The sequence below is a fragment of the Elephas maximus genome, chromosome 2, assembly GCF_024166365.1.
Source record: "Elephas maximus indicus isolate mEleMax1 chromosome 2, mEleMax1 primary haplotype, whole genome shotgun sequence".
Classification (NCBI taxonomy): Eukaryota; Metazoa; Chordata; class Mammalia; order Proboscidea; family Elephantidae; genus Elephas; species Elephas maximus.
This window is the reverse complement of record NC_064820.1, coordinates 49,225,947-49,245,318: the sequence shown is the minus strand read 5'-3', so window position 1 is coordinate 49,245,318 and position 19,372 is coordinate 49,225,947. Positions and strand designations below refer to the sequence as shown.

The following is a 19,372-nucleotide window of genomic DNA, read 5'->3' as shown; positions in this document are numbered from 1 at the left end:
AATACTTTTTAATCAGCCTTTATGTAATATGTGTTCCAGAATTTAGTAATGAGTTTCTAAGGCACAGTAAATTCAGTATAGTAGGTATTACGGATTGAATTAGGTACCCCTAAAATGTGTGTCAACCTGGCTGGGCCATCATTCCCAGTATTGTGATTGTCCACCATTTTGTCATCTGATGTAATCTTCCTATGTGTTGTAAATCCTACCTCTATGATATTAATGAGGCAGGATTAGAGACAGTTATGTTAATAAGGCAGGACTCAATCTATAAGATTAGGTTGTATCTTGAATCAATCTCTTTTGAGATATAAAAGAGAGAAACAAGCAGAGAGACAGGGGGACCTCCTACCACCAAGAAAGTAGTGCCAGGGACAGAGCAGGTCCTTTGGACCCAGGGTCTCTGTGCTGAGAAGTTCCTAGACCAGGGTAAGATTAATGACAAGGATCTTCCTCCAGAACTGACAGAGAAAGAAAGCCTTCCCCTGGAGCTGGTGTCCTGAATTCGAACTTCTAGTCTACTAGGCTGTGAGAGAATAAATTTCTGTTTGTTAAGGCCATCCACGTGTGGTATTTCTGTTATAGCAGCATTAGATAACTAAGACAGTAGCAGTCCTCCCCATGTGCCTTAGCAATAGCTCTCCTAGAAGTAGGGCATGCCTGGACACGACTGGGGGACTATGAGGAGTCTATCCATGCAAGTGTTCCATTAAACAACAATCCCCAGGAAAGAAAGTCAAGACACCTAAGTGTCATTGAGGGCCAGGGCTGGTGTAAAGGTGTAATTTGGTGTAAGGTAATGCTTTTTTTTTTTCTTAACTCTACTCCATCTTGGCCTCTTGTACTCACGCTTGAGTCCTAGCGCAGGGGAGTAGCAATGAAAGCAGTAAAAATTTAATGAGTAGTGTTACAAGGCAACAGCAGTTTTGGTGCCAATAGCTTCTGCCCTAATAGGAGACAGAGCCTTCATTTCAAACATTAGTGCTCTGACATATGTCATTTAAGCCTTGATTATACTCTTGGTTACCACCACCACCAGTCTATCCTTAGATGATAGCAACTGTGGTGGAAATGTCTGTGACTTTTAGCGGTCCACTTAGCTATAAGCTCCACAACAGCAGAGACTATGATCTGTTTTATTTACCATTTCTCCCTAGTACCTAGAACAGTCGTGGTTCATAGCAGGCACTGCACAATTATTTGTTGAGTGATTGATGCATAGACAGGTGAAATCACAGTAAGCTGGAGCAGGAGTAGGGAAAGTGGAGACACTGGCCTAAAAATAATGATATACTTCCAGTGCTATTCTAAGTGCCTTGCAAATATTAAATATTTTAACCCTTCTACTAACCCTATGAGGTACTGTCATAGATTGAATTGTGTCCCCCCAAAATATGGGTTGGAATCCTAACCCCAACACCTGTGGATGTAATCCCATTTAGAAATAGGGTTGTCTTTGTTACACTAATGAGGCCATATCAGTACAGCGTGTGTCCTAAACTTAATCACTTCTGAGTTACAAGGATACCAGGAGCAGCATAGACAGAGATAAGCAAGCACGAATGGGGGGTGGGGGTGGGGGAGATAGATTCCAGGTGAAGATCAACAAGGAATAGAGGAACACAGGGGCTAGAGAAGCTGAAGAAAACAAGTATCTTTCTCCAGAGTTGACAGAGAGCACTTTCCCCTAGAGTTGGTGGCCTGGACCTGGATTTTTTTTAAACTGTGAGAAAATAAATTTCTGGTTTTTAAAGCCACCCACTTGTGGTATTTGTTACAGCAGCACTAGATAACTAAGACAGGTACATATTAGTATTTGTCCCATTTTACATATGAAGAAACTGAGTCACAGAAGGTTCAGTAAATTGCTCAAGGTCACACTTACAAGTGGCAAAGCTAGAACTTTATCTAGTGTTAAAGCCTATGATTCTAACCCCTTTGCTACCAGCAAGAAGACCAGTGCAGGAGCACTTCTTGAAAGAAATTTGAGCAGATTGGAGCCCTTGGAGAGAGAATCATAGGCTTTAGTGCTAGATAAAGTTCTACCTCTGACACTTGTAAGTGTGACCTTGAGCATTATATTGAACCTACTGTGTCTCAGTTTCCTCATTTGTAAAATGGGACAAATACTAGTATCTACCTGTCTTAGTTATCTTGTAAGAACAGACCAGAAAAATACTTTGCGATAGTTATTGCTATCCCATTTTTAGTAAAAGGTAAGGAAGCACTAGCTTAAGTTTATAATTTTACTAGTTAAATATATAATGATGAAAACATCATAAAAGAATAACTTCCAATGTTTTAAAAAAATTTAAAGTTTAAGTGCAATTTCACCTTTATAAGCCTGGTTTAACAAAGTAGGTTTTCTTATTTGAATTTTATTAAGTGGGGGAGTCATTACTAGAGGTTCAGTTATTTGCCCAAGATTCCACAGTTAGACAATAGAAAGCCTGGACTTGAACGTAAGTATTTCTCGTTCCAAACTCTGTGCTCTTAATTCTCCATCAGATATTCCCTCAGGAACTGTAGCATATGCTGCTGATGAAACCACTGAATTTGGAGTCAGAAGAGCTGGGTTAGAGTTGCCCCTTTCTAGCTATGAGACCCCAGGTGAGCTACTTAAGCTATTTGAGCTTTATAGTCTTCATCTGCAAAATAAAAGCATGATGAATACTCTATCTCACTTATAAGACTATTTTGACATGCAAATGAGAAAATATATTGCCTAAATCCACTCACAAATGTTTAACATTGTTATTATTGTGGTTGTTATTTCTCTCCTCTGTCCCTCAACAATTTGTACATACCTCTTTTCTCCATTTACCATATTGCACTAAGTTATTTGTAGTTTCTCCCACTAGACAGTGAACTCTTTCAGGTAAAGGTCACATTTATTTTGATGTACCCCACATCCAACATGGCACTTTCATAGGTGCTCAATGGTTTTTATTGAATCAATGAAAAGAGCAATAATGTGAGGGTGAATGCAAAACTTTTCACCTTTCAATTAAAGGGCAGTTTCACCTTTATGAACTTGTTTTAACAAAGTAGGTTTTCTTTTCTGGATTTTACTTAGGGAGGAAGTCATCCCTAGAGGATGAGTTACTTGCCCAAGATTCCATAGTTAGAAAATAGAAAGCCTGGGCTTGAACATAAGTATTTCTCATTCCAAACTCTGTGTTCTTAATTCACCATCTGATATCTCCTCAGGAACTGGATAAATTCAATCATTTGTGTAGTCTGTTCTCCTCCCTTAGTGAATTAATACACACTTGGCACTGTAAGTTATCATTTTCACTTGTTCTTTTACTATTTCGTATTGTTGTTATCGTTGTGAGGTGCCATCAGGTCGGTTCCGACTCAGAGCAACCATATGTATAAGAGAATGAAACACTCCCTGGTCATGTGCCACCCTCACAATTGTTGCTATGTTTGAGCCCATTGTTGCAGCCACTGTGTCAATCCATCTTGTTGAGGGTCTTCCTCTTTTTCTCTGACCCTCTACTTTACCAAGCATGATGTCTTCTCCAGGAACTGGTTCCTCCTGATAACATGTCCAAAGTATGTGAGACGAAGGCTCGCCATCTTTGCTTCTAATAAGCATTCTGGCTGTGCTTCTTTCAAGACAGATTTGTTCATTCTTCTGGCAGTCCATGGTATATTCAACATTCTTTGCCAACACCATTAATCAAAGGCATCAATTCTTCAGTCCTCCTTATTTCTTGTCCAACCTTCACATGCATACAAGGCAACTGAAAACACCATGGCTTGGGTCAGGTGCACCTTAGTCCTTAAAGCGATATCTTTGGTTTTTATAAAAGACCACTTTAAAGAGGTCTTTTGCAGCAGATTTGCCCAATGCAATGCGTCTTTTGATTTCTTGACTGCTGTTTCCATTGGTGTTGCTTGTGGATACAAGGAAAATAAAATCCTTGACAACTTCAGTCTTTATTCTGTTTACCATGATGTTGCTTATTGGTCCAGTTGTGAGGATTTTTGTTTTCTTTACACTGAAGTGTAATCCATACTGAAGGCTGTGGTCTTTGATCTTCATTAGTAAGCACTTTAAGTCCTCTTCACTTGCAGCAAGCAAGGTTGTTCATCTGCATATCACAGGTTGTTAACGAGTCTTCCTCCAATCTTGATGTCTCGTTCTTCTTCATATAGTCTAGCTTCTAGGAATATTTGCTCATCGTATAGATTGAATAAGTATGGTGACAGGACAGAACCCTGATGCATACCTTTCTTGACTTTATTATTATTATTTTTTCCATTTTTTTAAATTGAACTTTACATGAAAGTTTACAGAACAAACTAGTTTCTCATCAAACAGTTAGTACACACACTGCTGTATGACATTGGTTAACAAACCCACGACATGTCAACATTCTCCCTTCTCAAACCTGTGTTCCCTATTACTAGCTTTTCTGTTCCCTTCTGCCTTCCAGTTCCTGCCCCCGGGCTGGTGTGCCCCTTTAGTCTTGTTTTGTTCCAGGGGCCTATTCAATCTTTGGCTGAAGGCTGAACCTCAGGAGTGACTTCATTACTGAGCTGAAAGGGTGTCCAGGAGCCATACTCTCAGGGTTTCTCCAGTCTCTGTCAGGCCAGCAAGTCTGGTCTTTCTTGTTAAGTTAAAATTTTGTTCTACATTTTTCTCCAGGTCTGTCTGGAACCCTCTATTGTGATCCCTGTCAGAGCAGTCAGTGGTGGTAGCCAGGCACCATCTAGTTGTACTGGACTCAGTCTGGTGGAGGCCGTGGTAGATGTGGTCCATTAGTCCTCCTTTTTTGACTTTAAATCATGTGATATCCCCTTGTTCTGTTCGAATGACTGCCTCTTGGTCTATGTACAGGTTCCGTATGAGCATGATTAAGTGTTCTTGAACTCCCATTCTTTGAAATGTCATCCATAATTTGTTATGATCCACACAGTCGAATACCTTTGCACAGTCAATATAACACAGGTAAACATCTTTTCAGTATTCTTTACTTTCAGTCATGGTCCATCTGGCATTAGCAATGATATCCCTAGTTCCACACCCTTTTTGGATTTCAGCTTGAATTTTTGGCAGTTCCCTGTTGATGTGCTGCTGCAACTGTTTTTGAATGATCTTCAGCAAAATTTTACTTGTGTGTGATATTAATGATATCGTTTGATAATTTCTGCATTCTGTCGGATCACTTTTCTTTGGAATGGGTATAAATATGGATCTCTTCCAGTCATTTGGCCACATTTCTGCCTTCCAAATTTCTTGGCATAGGCAAGTGAGCCTTCCAGAGCTGCATCCATTTGTTGGAACATCTCAATTGGTATTCTGTCAATTCCTGGAGCCTAGTTTTTCACCAATGCCTTCAGTGCAGCTTGGACCTCTTCCTTCAGTACCACTGGTTCTTCGTCATATGCTACCTCCTGAAATGGTTGAACGCCGACCAATTCTTTTGGTACAGCAACTCTGGGTGTTCCTTCCACCTTCTTTTGATGCTTCCTGAATTGTTTAATATTTTCCTCATAGAATTCTTCAATAGTACAACTTGAGGCTTGAATTCTTTTCTTTAGTTCTTTCAGCTTGAGAAATGTCAACCATGTTCTTCCCTTTTGGCTTTTATCTCCAGGTCTTTGCATATATCATTATAATAATTTGTCTTCCTGAGCCACCCTTTAAATCTTCTGTTCATATCTTTTACTTCATCATTTCTTCCTTTCACTTGAGCTACTCTACATTCAACAGCAAGTTTCAGAGTCTCTTCTGACATTCATTTTGTTTTTTTTTCTTTCTTTCCTGTCTTTTTAATCACCTCTTGCTTTCTTCATGTATGATGTCCTTGATGTCATTCCACACCTAGTCTGGTCTTCAGTCATTAGTGTTCAACATGTGGAATCTATTCTTGAGATGGTCTCTAAATTCAGGTGGGATACACTCAAGGTTGTACTTTGGCTTTTGTGGACTTCTACTTTTCTTCAACTTAAACTTGAATTTGCACATGAGCAATCGATGCTCTGTTCCACAGTTGGCCCCTGACCTTGTTCTGACTGATAGTATTGAGCTTTTCCATTGTCTGTTCCCACAGATGTAGTCGATTTGATTCCTGTGTATTCCATCTGGCAAGGCCCACATGCATAGTTGCTATATATGTTGGTGAAAAAGTATCTGCAATGAAGAAGTCGTTGGTCTTGTAAAATTCTTTCCTGCGATCTCTAGTATCATTTCTATCACCAAGGCCATATTTTCCAACTACTAATCCTTCTTCTTTGTTTCCAACTTTCGCGTTTCAATCACTAGTAATTATCAATGCATTTTGGTTTCACGTTTGATCAATTTCAGATTGCAGAAGTTGGTAAATATCTTCAATTTCTTCATCTTTGGCCTTAGTGGTTGGTATGCAAATTTGTATAGTAGTCGTATTAACTGGTCTTCCTTGTAAACGTATGGATATTATCACTGACAGCATTGTACTTCAGGATAGATCTTGAAATGTTCTTTTTGATGATGAACATGACGCCATTCCTCTTCAATTTGTCATTCCTGGCATAGTAGACCATATGATTGTCCAATCCAAAATGGCCAATACCAGTGCATTTCAGCTCACTAATGCCTAGGATATATATGTTTATGTGTTCCATTTCATTTTTGACAATTTCCAATTTTCCTAGATTCATACTTCGTACTTTACTTTCAACATTCTGATTATTAATGGATGTTTGTAACTGTTTCTTCTCATTTTGAGTCGTGCCACATCAGGAAATGAAGGTCCCAAAAGCTCGACTCCATCCATGTCATTAAGGTTGACTCTACTTTGAGGAGGCAGCTCTTCCCTAAAAAAAAAAAAAAAAAAAATTTTTTTTTTTCTTCCCTAGTCATCTTTTAATGCCTTCTAACCTGAGGGGCTCATCTTCTGGCACTATATCAGACAATGTTCTGCTTTATTTATTCATAAGTTTTTCTCTGGCCAATTTTTTCAGGAGTAGACTGCAAGGTCTTTCTTCCTAGTCTGTCTTAGTTTGGAAGCTCAGCTGAAACCTGTCCGTCAAGGGTGACCCTGCTGGTGTTTGAAATATCTGTGGCAAGTCTTCCAGTATCACAGCAACACGCAAGCCACCACAGTACAGCAAAATAACAAACACATGGTGGTGCCTGTATCACTCAGTGGAAAGGCCATTAGATTTAGAATAAATAGAATTATATTTTTTAAAAAAGTATTTATGTTTTCAACTAATATATCTGATACTCATTTATACAAGTGTATACACACATGATACACAAGTATAGTGAAAAGTGGATCTCCATGCAACCTCTGCCCCAAATTAACCAGTTTCCCTACCTGCAAGGCATGCACTGTTACCAGGATAATGTGTATGCTCCATGCAGTTACCAGGTACTTTTTTCACTTCCCTAATAGAAATGAAAGTATTTTGCGGAGGTCAAAATCTTTATGCAGATATAATGCTCTACCACTGTGGTTCTTGGAAACCTTGGTGGTGTAGTGGTTAAGAGCTATGGGTGCTAACCAAAACGGTCAGCAGTTCCAATCCACCAGGCATTCCTTGGAAACTGTATGGAGCAGTCCCACTCTGTCCTATAGGGTCACTACGAGTCGGAATCGACTCGATGGCAATGGGTTTGGTTTTTTTTTTTGTTGGGTACTGTGGCTCTTCACTCCCTGAACCCCCAGCCCCCATTCCTACACCACCCACATTGACAAAGTTTCCATCATCTTCCATTTTCTCTTTTGCTATTTCCTAATAAGCGGATAGTTAAGTTACATATGATAGACATTAGTAGAGAACCTACATCATGTTAGTTAATGTGTTAGCTGCTAGAAATAAAGATTAAGGAGGCATAGACTTTGCCAATATTTATCTTCGTGCCTCTTAGAGTCATGGGTACAGAAACTCATGAAATAGGGTATCTGACGGTATAGTGATTCAACTTCAGTAATCAGCAAACTGAAAATAGAACTGGGGAAAATGGGTACGGTATACTGGATGTTTTAAAAATGTGTATTTTCAAAATTTGAACGCAAGGTGGCTCTCAATACTTTTTTTTTTTTCATAATGGAAATGGGCTGAATAAGGAATTCTTCCTGAAGTAGAATACCATTCATTATTTTAGAATAGCGGTTTTTAGTTCTCTTTGTAAACTTTAACCCATATTATCTTTTCTGCAGGACTTTACAATGTAATTTGAAGGATACTATTTTATCAAATTCCTCCTAAAAACTAACTCAGAATACTAAGCTACTTCTTATACTATATAATTTAGTAAATAAATGATAATTTTAAGTTCAATTTTAAACTACCATTAACTAGCAATTTGAGCATTAATATCTAGTTCATAGAGTAGTTGGGAATATTAAACGTGATTATGTAAATAAAGGATTTTTCTACAGTTCTTGTTCCTCAGCGCTAATATAATTACTGTCTTGAACTGGCAAAGGAATTCTTTATCTAATAGCACCAAATGTAGAAAATAAAATGCCCAGATATTATTCTTTATTGTTGAATAAATCCAATCATATATGTAGTCTGTTCTCCTCCCTGAGTGAATTAATATGCACTTGGCTCTGTAAGTTGTCATTTTCACTCATTCTTTTACTTTTGTGTATTACTCATTGAAAAGGCTATTAGATTTAGAATAAGTTGATGTTGTTGTTAGGTGCCACTGAGTCGGTTCCAGCTCATAGCGACACTATGCACAACAGAATGAAACAACTGCCTGGTTCTGCGCCATCCTTACAATCGTTATGCTTAGCTCATTATTGCAGCCACTGTGTCAATTCATCTCGTTGAGGGTCTCCCTCTTTTCTTCTGACCTCGTACTTTACCAAGCATGATGTCTTTCTCCAGAGACTGATTCCTCATGAAAACACGTCCAAAATATGTAAGACGCAGTCTCGCCAACCTTGCTTCTAAGGAGCATTCTGGTTGTACTTCTTCCAAGACAGATTTGTTCCTTCTTTTGGCAGTCCGTGGTATATTCAATATTCTTTGCCAACACCAAAATTCAAAGGCATCAATTCTTCTTCGGTCTTCCTTATTCATTATCCAGCTTTCACATGCATATGATGCAATTGAAAATCCTATGGCTTGGGTCAGGCACACCTTAGTCTTCAAGGTGACACCTTTGCTTTTCAACACTTTGAAGAGGTCTTTCACAGCTGATTTGCTCAACACAATGCATCTCTTGATTTCTTGACTGCTGCTTCCATGGGCATTGATTGTGGATCCCGGTAAAATTAATTCCTTGACAACTTCAATCTTTTCTCTGTTTATCATGATGTGGCTTATTGGTCCAGTTGTGAGGATTTTGTTTTCTTTCCGTTGAGGTGCAATCCATACTGAAGGCTGTGGTCTTGATCTTCATTAGTAAGTGCTTCAAATCTTCTTCACTTTCAGCAACCAAGGTTGGATCATATGCATAACCAGGCTGTTAACGAGTCTTCCTCCAATCCTGATGTCCCGTTCTTCTTCATATAGTCCAGCTTCTCAGACTGTTTGCTCAGCATAGTGATTGAATAGGTATGGTGAAAGGTTACAACCCTGACGAATGCCTTTCCTGACTTTAAATCACTCAGTATCCTCTTGTTCTGTCTGAACAACTGACTCTCAATCTCTGTACAGGTTCCTCATGAGCACAATTAAGTGTTCTGGAATTCTCATTCTTCACAATGTTATCCATAATTTGTTATTATCCACACAGTCGAATGCTTTTGCATAGCCAATAAAACATAGGTAGACATCCTCTGGTATTCTCTGCTTTCAGCCAGGATCCATCTGATATCAGCAACGATATACTTGGTTCCATGTCCTCCTCTGAATCCAGCCTGAATTTCTGGCAGTTCTTTGTCAATATCCTGCTGCAGCCGCTTTTGAATGATCTTCAAGAAAATTTTGCTTGCGTGTGATATTAATGATATCGTTCAGTAATTTACGCATTTGGTTGGATCACCTTTCTTGGGAATAGGCATAAATATGAACTCTTTCAGTCAGTTGGCCAGGAATAGGCAGAATGAAAAAAAAAGTACTTTTCCAAATAATATATTTGATACACATGCGTACAAGTATATACACACATAATACACATGATACACAAGTATAGTGAGAAGTAGATCTCCCTCAATCTCTGCCCCAAACTGATCAGTTTCCCTTCCCAAAAGGCATGCACTGTTACCAAGATACTGTCTATGCTCCCAGGCATATACGAATATATTGGGCAAGAAGGTATTTTTGTGTACGTGTAAAAGATAATTTAAACAAAACTGAGAGCATACTGTTTTGTATGTTGCTGTTTTCACTTAGTATGTCTTGGAGATTATTCTGTATCATATAAAGCTATTTCATTCTTTTTATCAGCTGCATAGTGCTCTATTACATGTATCTACCAAAATTCAGATAGCCATCTCCACTGATGGACAGTTTAGATAGTTTCCCTTTTTACTCCTTTACAAACAATGTAGCAACGAACATATTCATCAGTTTGCATACGTAAACGTGCATCTTTAGACAGATTCCTAGAAATGTAATTGCCTGGTCAAAGGACATACGCATTTTTAGTTTTGATAGATATTGCCAAGTTATTTTCCACTTAGGCTTTACCTTCTAACTAGCAATGTATGAGAATGTTCTATATCATTGTCAATAGAGTATGCTATTAAACTTTTTGATCATTGTCTTTCTGATGTGGAAAATGTTATTTCATGTAGAATTTTTGAATCATAACAGAGCTCAAACCTCTCTTCATAAGTTTGAGTCATTTGATTTTCATTTCTGTGATCATGTCCTTTGCCAATTTTTCTATTGGTACTAGTCTTTTTCTCATTAACTTGTCTGGAATATGACTCACAAACATTTTTGCTTTTTTACTTGGTTTATGTAATTTTTTTCCTTGTAGATTTTTTTTCATCTTTATAAGTCAAACCAAAAATCCTTTCCTTTATGACTGCTAAGTGTTGTGTGAAATTTAGAAAGGACTTCTCCATTCTACCAAAAAAAAAAAAAAAGAAACATATTTTCTTGTAGTATTTTTGTGGTATCTTTTTTTGATCTTTAATGAATGTTATTTTTAGAACAGTTTGAGATGTACAGAAAAATTGCAAAGATAGTACAGAAAGTTCCCATATATACTATACCCAGTTTCCCTTATTATTAGCAACTTCCATTAGTATGGTACATTTGTTACAATTAATGAACCAATATTGATACATTATTATTAACTATAGTCTATACTTTATTCAGATTTCCTTAGTTTTTCCCTGGTATTCTTTTTCTGTTCCAGGATCCTATCCACAAAATCACATTATATTTAGTTGTCATGTCTACTTAGGCTCATCTTAACTGTGGCAGTTTCTCAGACTTTGTTTTTGATGACCTTGACAATTTTGAGAAGTTGCTCAGGAATTTTGTAGACAAATTGCTCCACTGGAATTTGTCTGATGTTTATATCATGATTGGACTGAGGTTACGGGTTTTTGGGAGGCAGATTACAGAGGTGAAGTGCCATTTTCATTACATCATTTAAAGGGTAGATACTATCAACATATGTTTTTAAAATTGTGATAAATATATATGTAACAAAACATTTGCCATTTCCACATTCTTCAATTTAGTGACAGTGACTGCCTTCATTTGTTGATAATATCACTTTTTTTTATTGTGGTAAATATATATGTAACAAATCGTTTGCCTTTTCAACATTCTCACAGGTACAATTCTGTGGCAATTAGTTGTTCAACCATGACCATTACCTGGTAACATTGCTTTTGATGTTGACCTAGATCAATTGACTGGGATAGTGTTTGTGTTTTTTCCATTGTAAAGTGACTTTTTTTTCCCCTCTTCCCATATGGGACTCTTGGGAAGAAAGTAACTATTTGCTGTCCACACCTAGTGAGTGGGGAGTTGTGCCCCACATACTTGAAGGTGGATTATACAAATTATTCGGAATTTTTTTGCATGAGAGTTATGCCTTTTCTCTCCCTTTTACTTACTTATTATTTATTTATATCAGTATGGATTCATGGATATTTATTTTATACTTTGGGTTATAATCCAATACTATTTTAATTATTTATCTTTATTGTGCTTTACGTGAAAGTTTACAGAGCAAATTAATTTCTCATTAAACAATACACATATTGTTTTGTGACATTGGCCGGCAACCCCACGATATGTCAACATTCTCCGCTTCTAGACTTCAGGTTCCCCATTCCCATTCATTCAGTTTTCCTGTCCCTTCCTGCCTACTTGTCTTTGCTCTTGGGCTGGTGTGCCCATTTAGTCTCGTATACATGGTTGAACTATGTGTGTTATTGTTTGTTTTACAGGCCTGTCTAATCTTTGGATGAAGGGTGAAATTCAGGAGTGACTTTTGTATTGAGTTAAAAGAGTGTCCCGGGGCTATACTCTTTGGGTTTCTCCAGCCTCTGTTAGACCAGTAAGTCTGGTCTTTTTTGTGAGTTTGAATTTTGTTGTACATTTTTCTCCTGCTGTGTCCCGGACCCTCTATCATGATCCTTAGTCAGAGCAGTCGGTGGTGGTAGCTGGGCACCATCTAGTTGTTCTGGACTCAGTCTGGTGGAGGCTGTGGCAGTTGTGGTCCATTAGTCCTTTGGACTAACTTTCCCCTTGTGCCTTTGGTTTCCTTCATTCTCCTTTGCTCCAGACAGGGTGTTTATCTATTTTCTTATTCAAAATGTTCCGGCTTTGGCCTTTGGGAGCTCTTTCACTTGGCTCCTATGTCTCTTCATTGTGTTCTTTTCCCCTTCTTTTTTTTTCGAACACTTCCTCACCTTTTGGCACTACAAGCTGCTCCAGGCACTTCTTGTATATTTCTTGTCCAAGTCCTGGAATCAATCAGTTCTCTAAGGCGCCTTGGTTCCTTTCAAGAATGGTATCAGAAATTAAGATCTGGGCACTTGTGCTCATTGCTACTGGAAAGTTGTCTCTTCTGGGCCCTCTTAGTTGACAGAGCAAGGGAATATATGTATGTGGTTTCTTTTTAACATTAAATTCTTGGCCCCTTTGTAGTTTCCTTTGGTGTAATTAAAAGCTAGTAATTCAACTCTATTTTTTCCCCAGGTTTTAAGGCCTGGGTTGAGCCTTGGGTTTGCCATTTATTAGCTGAGGACGGGTCTTTTAACTTCCCTCTATGCTTCTTCATTAAGGTAGGGTAATAAAACCAGTCCTATTCATCTTTTACTATATACTAGTGAAATGACATTCTCAAAAGTTCTATGTGAATTTAAAGCACTTTATAAATACACAGTGTAATATTCATCAGTATTGTACTAAAAAGTACTCTCATTATAAATAGTCTTCCCTCAGGCAACAAAGAACTAACCTTTTTTAATTGAGACCTCCTTTGTCTGCATTGCTTTTAATAAACAATTAGTCTTTTCCAACTGAATATCCAATATATTGTTCTTTCCACTGGTTTCTATTATTTTCTGTGGAAGAAAGAGAATACAAATCACTAACAAATCGATGCTGCTATTTTGATTCTAATGATATAAAGACTAATGAAAACATCAACCACTTAATATCTAAAAGTCTAATGATTAAGTCTGACATATTTTTAAATAAGACAGCTTCTTACCTTATTTTTAGTTTTAAAAGTAACATGGCAAAATATTAAAATAGATAATCAGTTACAAAAGTACAAATGAAAATATGATGTAACCTGAAACTCCTTCTTTCCACCTATCCAACCCTCAGTCCCATGGTTATTGCCTATGTGTGTTTCCAAAACATTTTTGTCTATACAAATCATATTATACTCTGTTTTGCCCCTTGGCTGTTTCACTTAGTACTATTATCTGCACTGAGTTTCATTATATAAATATAACCTAAGTAGTTCCCTAGTGAGGGAAATTTGTGGTATGTGTGTTTTCTCTCTTTTTTGCTATTACAACCACTGAGTAAACATTCTTGAACATATCTCTTTGGTAATTTTGAGAATATATCTGTGGGAAACACAAATGGAGGATCAAAAAACATTAACTTTTTGTTATAGAAAATGTCAAACATATACAGAAGGAGAGAATGTATTATAAGCCCTCAGGTACCCTCCAAACAGCTTCAACAATCATCAATTCATGACCAGTCTTGTTTCATCTATATCGCTACCTACTTCCTTATCCTGACCACTGAATTTATTTTAAATCAATTCCCAGACATTATATGGTTTCACTGGTAAATATTTCTACATATAGCTCTAAGAAATAAGACTCAAAAAATATGATCACAATACCATTATTAGATCTAAAAATGAACAATTTCTTATTTAAAAATTTTAATACAATTAATCTAAAAAACTTTGTACCAACACTGCCTCTTATTTATTCCTCTTTTTTTCTTTTCATGGATTATTACTTCTAGGACAATGTTAAATAATGATAGTGAAAGTGGACCTCCTTGACTTTTTCTCAACTCTAATTAGAAAGCTAGTAGTAAAGCTTTTTTCTTTCATAAAAATATTTTATACTTTAGTATAATTAAAGAGATCATGAAATCAATTAAGCAAGAAATCAAAGGTGAGATGATAAAACAACAAAAAGAGATAAGAAGAAAGAGTACAGAACTAAGAAAATGCATTGTTGGGTACTATATTCCCAAGTGTTTCTATATTTGAGAATGCCCATCTACTGCTTTTTTACTTTCATTTAAAAGCTTAACTGGCTATATAGTTTTTAGATCATACTTTTCCTCCTGAGTATTCTGTAGCCACTGTTCCTCTCACTTGTGACACTGAAAGCAGCCATAAAGGACTACAAGGCCAGCCTGATTTTCCTTTTAGAGATGACTTTGGAGGAATGATTTTTTTTTAACCTAGATATGCCTCACTGTCAATCGTTGGAGTCAATTTTCCATTGAACAGTGTGTATCCTTTCCACTTCGTATGTAGTTGATATAAGAGGAATTATCTTTGGTATATCTTTAGTATTTTTCTGTCTATACGTTGAATTTTCATTTCGTGGACACCTATTATATGTATTATTGTTCTCTAGTCTCCATTATGTATTATCTCTGTGTCATTTAATCTTTGTATTTTTCTTTGCATTTGCTGTGATACAGCAAATTTTCCTTTTATGCTACTTATTTAATTTCTGGTTGGATCTATTATGTTGTTGTTGTTAGGTGTCGTCAAGTTGGTTCTGACTTAAATGAACAACAGAATGAAACACCGCCCGGTCCTGTGCCATCCTCACAATCATTGTTAGGCTTGAGCTTGTTGTTGCAGCCACTGTGTCAACCTATCTGGTGAAGCATGTTTCTCTTTCTTGTTGACCCTGTACCTAACCAAGCATGATGTCCTTCTTCATTGAACTGATCCTTCATGATAATATGTCCAAAGTATGTAAGATGAAGTTTCGCTGTCCTTACTTCTAATGAGCATTCTGGCTGTACTTCTTCCAAGATGGATTTGTTAGTTCTTCCGGCAGTCCATGGTATATTCAGTATTCTTTACCAACACCATAATTCAAAGGCGTCAATTCTTCTTTGATCTTCCTTATTCATTGTCCAGCTTTTGCATGCTTACGAAGTGATAGAAAATACCATGGGTTGGGTCAGGTGCACCTTAGTCCTCAAAGTGACATCTTTGCTTTTCAACACTTTAAAAGAGATCTTTTGTGGCAGACTTGCCCAATGTAATACGTTGTTTAATTTCTTGACTGCTGCTTCCATGGGTGCTAACTGTGGATCCAAGTAAAATGAAATCCTTGGCAACTTCATTGTTTTCTCCATTTATCATGATGTTTCTTACTGGTCTAGTTGTAAAGATTTTTGTTTTCTTTGTGTTGAGGTGTAATCCATACTGAAGGCTATAGTCTTTGATCTTCTTCAGTAAGTGCTTCAAGTCCTCTTCACTTTCTGTAAGCAAGGTTGTGTCATCTGCATATTAAAGGTTGTTAATAAGTCTTCAACCAATTCTGATGCCATGTTCTTTTTCATATAGTCCAGCTTCTTGGATTTGCTCAGTATACAGATTGAATAAGTATGGTGAAAGGATACAACCCTGACACACACCTTTCCTGATTTTAAACCTCACAGTATCCCCTTGTTCTGTTCGAACAATTGCCTCTTGGTCTATGAACAGGTTCTGCGTGAGCACAATTAAGTGTTCTGGAATTCTCATTCTTCAGAATGTTAACCATAGTTTGTCACGATCTACACAGTTGAATGCCTTTGCATAGTCAATAAAACACAGATAAACATATTTCTGGTATTCTCTGCTTTCAGTCAAGATCCATCTGACATCAGCAATGATATCCCTCATCCCATGTCCTCTTCTGAATCTGGCTTGAACTTCTGGCAGTTCGCTGTCGATGTACTGCTGCAACCACTTTTGAATGATCTTCAGCAAAATTTTACTTTTGTATGGTATTAATGATATCGTTCAATAATTTCTGTATTCTGTTGGATCATCTTTCTTTGGAATGGGCATGAATATGGATCTCTTCCAGTTGGTTGGCTAGGAAGCTGTTTTCCAAATTTCTTGACATAGATGAGTGAGCACTTCCAGGACTACATGCGTTTGCTGAAACACCTCAATTGGTATTCCGTCAATTCCTGGACCATGGGTCTACTATGGCTCCCGCTAATTCTAATTCTTCTGTTAGAATGATGAGACTTCAGCCCTCGATTGTTTTTCTTAAATCCACAAGCTCCCTTATCATCATTCTATTTTTGATTTATTATTTCATTGGTTTCATATCTTTGATTTCTTCAAGAGCAAATCATTTATTGTGGAAAAATGTCTTCTATTTTTTTTTGAGGGGGAGGAGGGTAGAATTCTTTCCAGAGTGGATTTTTCATCTGTGCTCTGCCTGTTATGTTATTTTTAAAAACTTTTTTTATTAGTGTTTTTTTTTTTTGCTATAGTATTTTGTATCATCACCACGCCATGTACTTTCATCTAAATTGAATTTAACATGGGCAACTCTATCTGGATGTTCTGTGTACTCTACTATGTGAGTAAATTTTCTTTTATTCTCTTCTTACATTGTCTGAGACTTATTTGTCTTCCTTGAAGAATGTCACTTTGATGGCTGGTTTATGTTTCAACTATTTTGCAGCTGCCACTGGGTAGAAAAAAGGAAGAGTCATTGCAGAGAGGGGATTCTTCTATGTCATCAAGATTAGCAGACATGATGTCGTTTTTTCTGGAAATTTTGTTAAAAGTTCTGAATGTAAGGGCATTTCACTTAGTTTTGGGCATATCCTATTTCTTGCAATTATGCTCAGGTTTTACATTATTCTATTTTGAAATTGAAGTCATGTATTCTTCCTTCTAACAGTCAATCCTAGGTATTATTCTCTCCTCAATCTTTGCTTTAAAAACCCAATTCCCAAATCTCTACTTTATCTACCTACTTTTTTTTAACATCTATTCCTACGCTTCTCCTAGGCAGAAAAAAACCCAAGATCCTGTGTGGGCCTGGTCTACCATGTAATTTGTCCAGAGCTGGAGAGAAGTACTTTGAATGGATCTTTCCCTCTGTCTATTCATCCTCAGGCTACCTCAAGGTTCTGACGTTATTTTGTATCTTTTTAAAAAAATGTTGTTGTTATTATTTATTGTTAGAGATGATTAACTCATGTTTTGACATGATTGTGCTCTTTTTCTTTTATATCCTTACCTCCAGCCTGGATAAACAAAATAGTAAATCATTAGAGATTTTTGCTCCCTCTCTAATGAGCTAGCATGGCGTAAAGATCTACTCTGTAATCTCATGTAGGCTGCCTCTCTGTTTCCTTTCTTCCAAATTGGGGGTAAGTGTATTAATGATTGTTCTGAAATTTTCCTAGTACGTTTTCTCCTGCCACTTTCAAATACCATTGTGAGTGGGGACTTTCCTTTTTTTGAGAGTGGCTAAGCTTTTAAGTTTTGTTTTGCTTTACTTTATTAACTTCTAATTTCATTTTGTTAAATTTTACAGGAAGAAGTTTGTTGTTGTTTTTTAATCCAGATTTGTTCTATTGCCTTATTCCTATAGCCCCTCCTTACAGTTTTTTCAGGCTAATTTTACCATTGCCATCTTTTCTTATTGTAAACCCACCCACAATAGTATCACTTATTTAAGAAAACACAAGTTCATTGTTTTTAAAAAATGCTCATAATGTTAACTCAAAACACCCATTGTCATAAAAATTCTTTTACTACAGCAAAGGAAAGGAAATAATAGAGAAGTATAAGATAAGGAGAAAAAGTAGAGATAGGTGTTATGGACCCTCCCATCCTCACTTCACACACCCAATCCCCAAATCTCTAATATATCTACCTACTTTTTTTTTCAACAGCTATTCCTACTCCTTTCCCAGGAGGAGGGAGGAGGGATGGAAACCCAAGAAATACTTTTGGGTTTGGTCTACCATACAATTTGTCCAGTGTGTGTGTGTGTTTGTGACTTTAACTGGGTCCACTGTTAAAAAAAAAAAAAAAATGGGAAAGAGAAAAGATAGAATAGGAAGGACTAAATTAAAAAAAAAATGTTAGTCATAATGGTAAGAAATCAAAAGATTGAGTCTATTTTAATTCTTAATGAAACCAATTCCTGAGTTATGTACATTCTGAGAATTTAAGTTGTATTTTCTCTTTAACTTTAGTGAAGTACATCAATTATTTGACCCTTTGTCCCAGAAATATTTTTAAGTAGTAGGAAACCCTGGTGGCGTAGTGGTTAAGTGCTACAGCTGTTAACCAAGAGGTTGGCAGTTCAAATCCGCCAGGTACTCCTTGGAAACTCTATGGGGCAGTTCTACTCTGTCCTACAGGGTTGCTATGAGTCGGAATCGACTCGACAGCAGTGGGTTTAGTACAAGTAAGTCAAAACTATATAGATTTTAAATAAATACAAATTTTAAAAATGAGGGAGATTTTAAGTGTCTTTACCTTGTATGTTTTTCTTTCTTCCCAACTCTTTCCCCTGGCAAAAATCTGTTCCATTTTTCCTTATACACTACAGCTGTTTGATACATTTGCATACCTTTTCTATCTGCAAGAAGTCACTTATAAGTTTGTCAAGATTCACACTGCTTATCTTTTTCACACCTCCTTCACTGCTTTGATCCATGTCTCTGGAAAATTAACATTTGAGGGAAAGAAAAACAGTGAGTATAAAAAATATGAAGACATGAGAGACTAAGGCCATTCTGGATCTAAGGGAAGAAATAAAATTTATATGAACACATATATAAACTTTGCAATGACTGTGTGTCTTTTACAATTTATTTACTGACACAAAGTTTCTCAACTTATAGACAACATATAATAGGATCTTTTTTTTTTTTAAAATCTGTTCTGCCAATCTCTGCCTTTTTATTGGAGTATTTAATTCATTTAAATTTTAATGTAATCTTGGATATGGTAGGATTT

The 19,372-nt window shown here is 36.8% G+C and overlaps 1 protein-coding gene across 1 annotated transcript in view; it reads right to left on the bottom strand.

The window, feature by feature from the left end:
• Positions 1–19,070, bottom strand: part of CCDC152 (coiled-coil domain containing 152) — a 65,452-nt gene extending 46,382 nt beyond the window's left edge. The window contains exons 1-2 of the mRNA XM_049863096.1: positions 18,984–19,070; positions 13,337–13,442 (exon numbers count right to left, since the gene is read on the bottom strand). Of these exons, the coding sequence (XP_049719053.1) occupies positions 13,337–13,442; positions 18,984–19,070 (193 nt within the window). The remainder of the gene's footprint in view (positions 1–13,336; positions 13,443–18,983) is intronic.
• Positions 19,071–19,372: the final 302 nt, after the last annotated feature.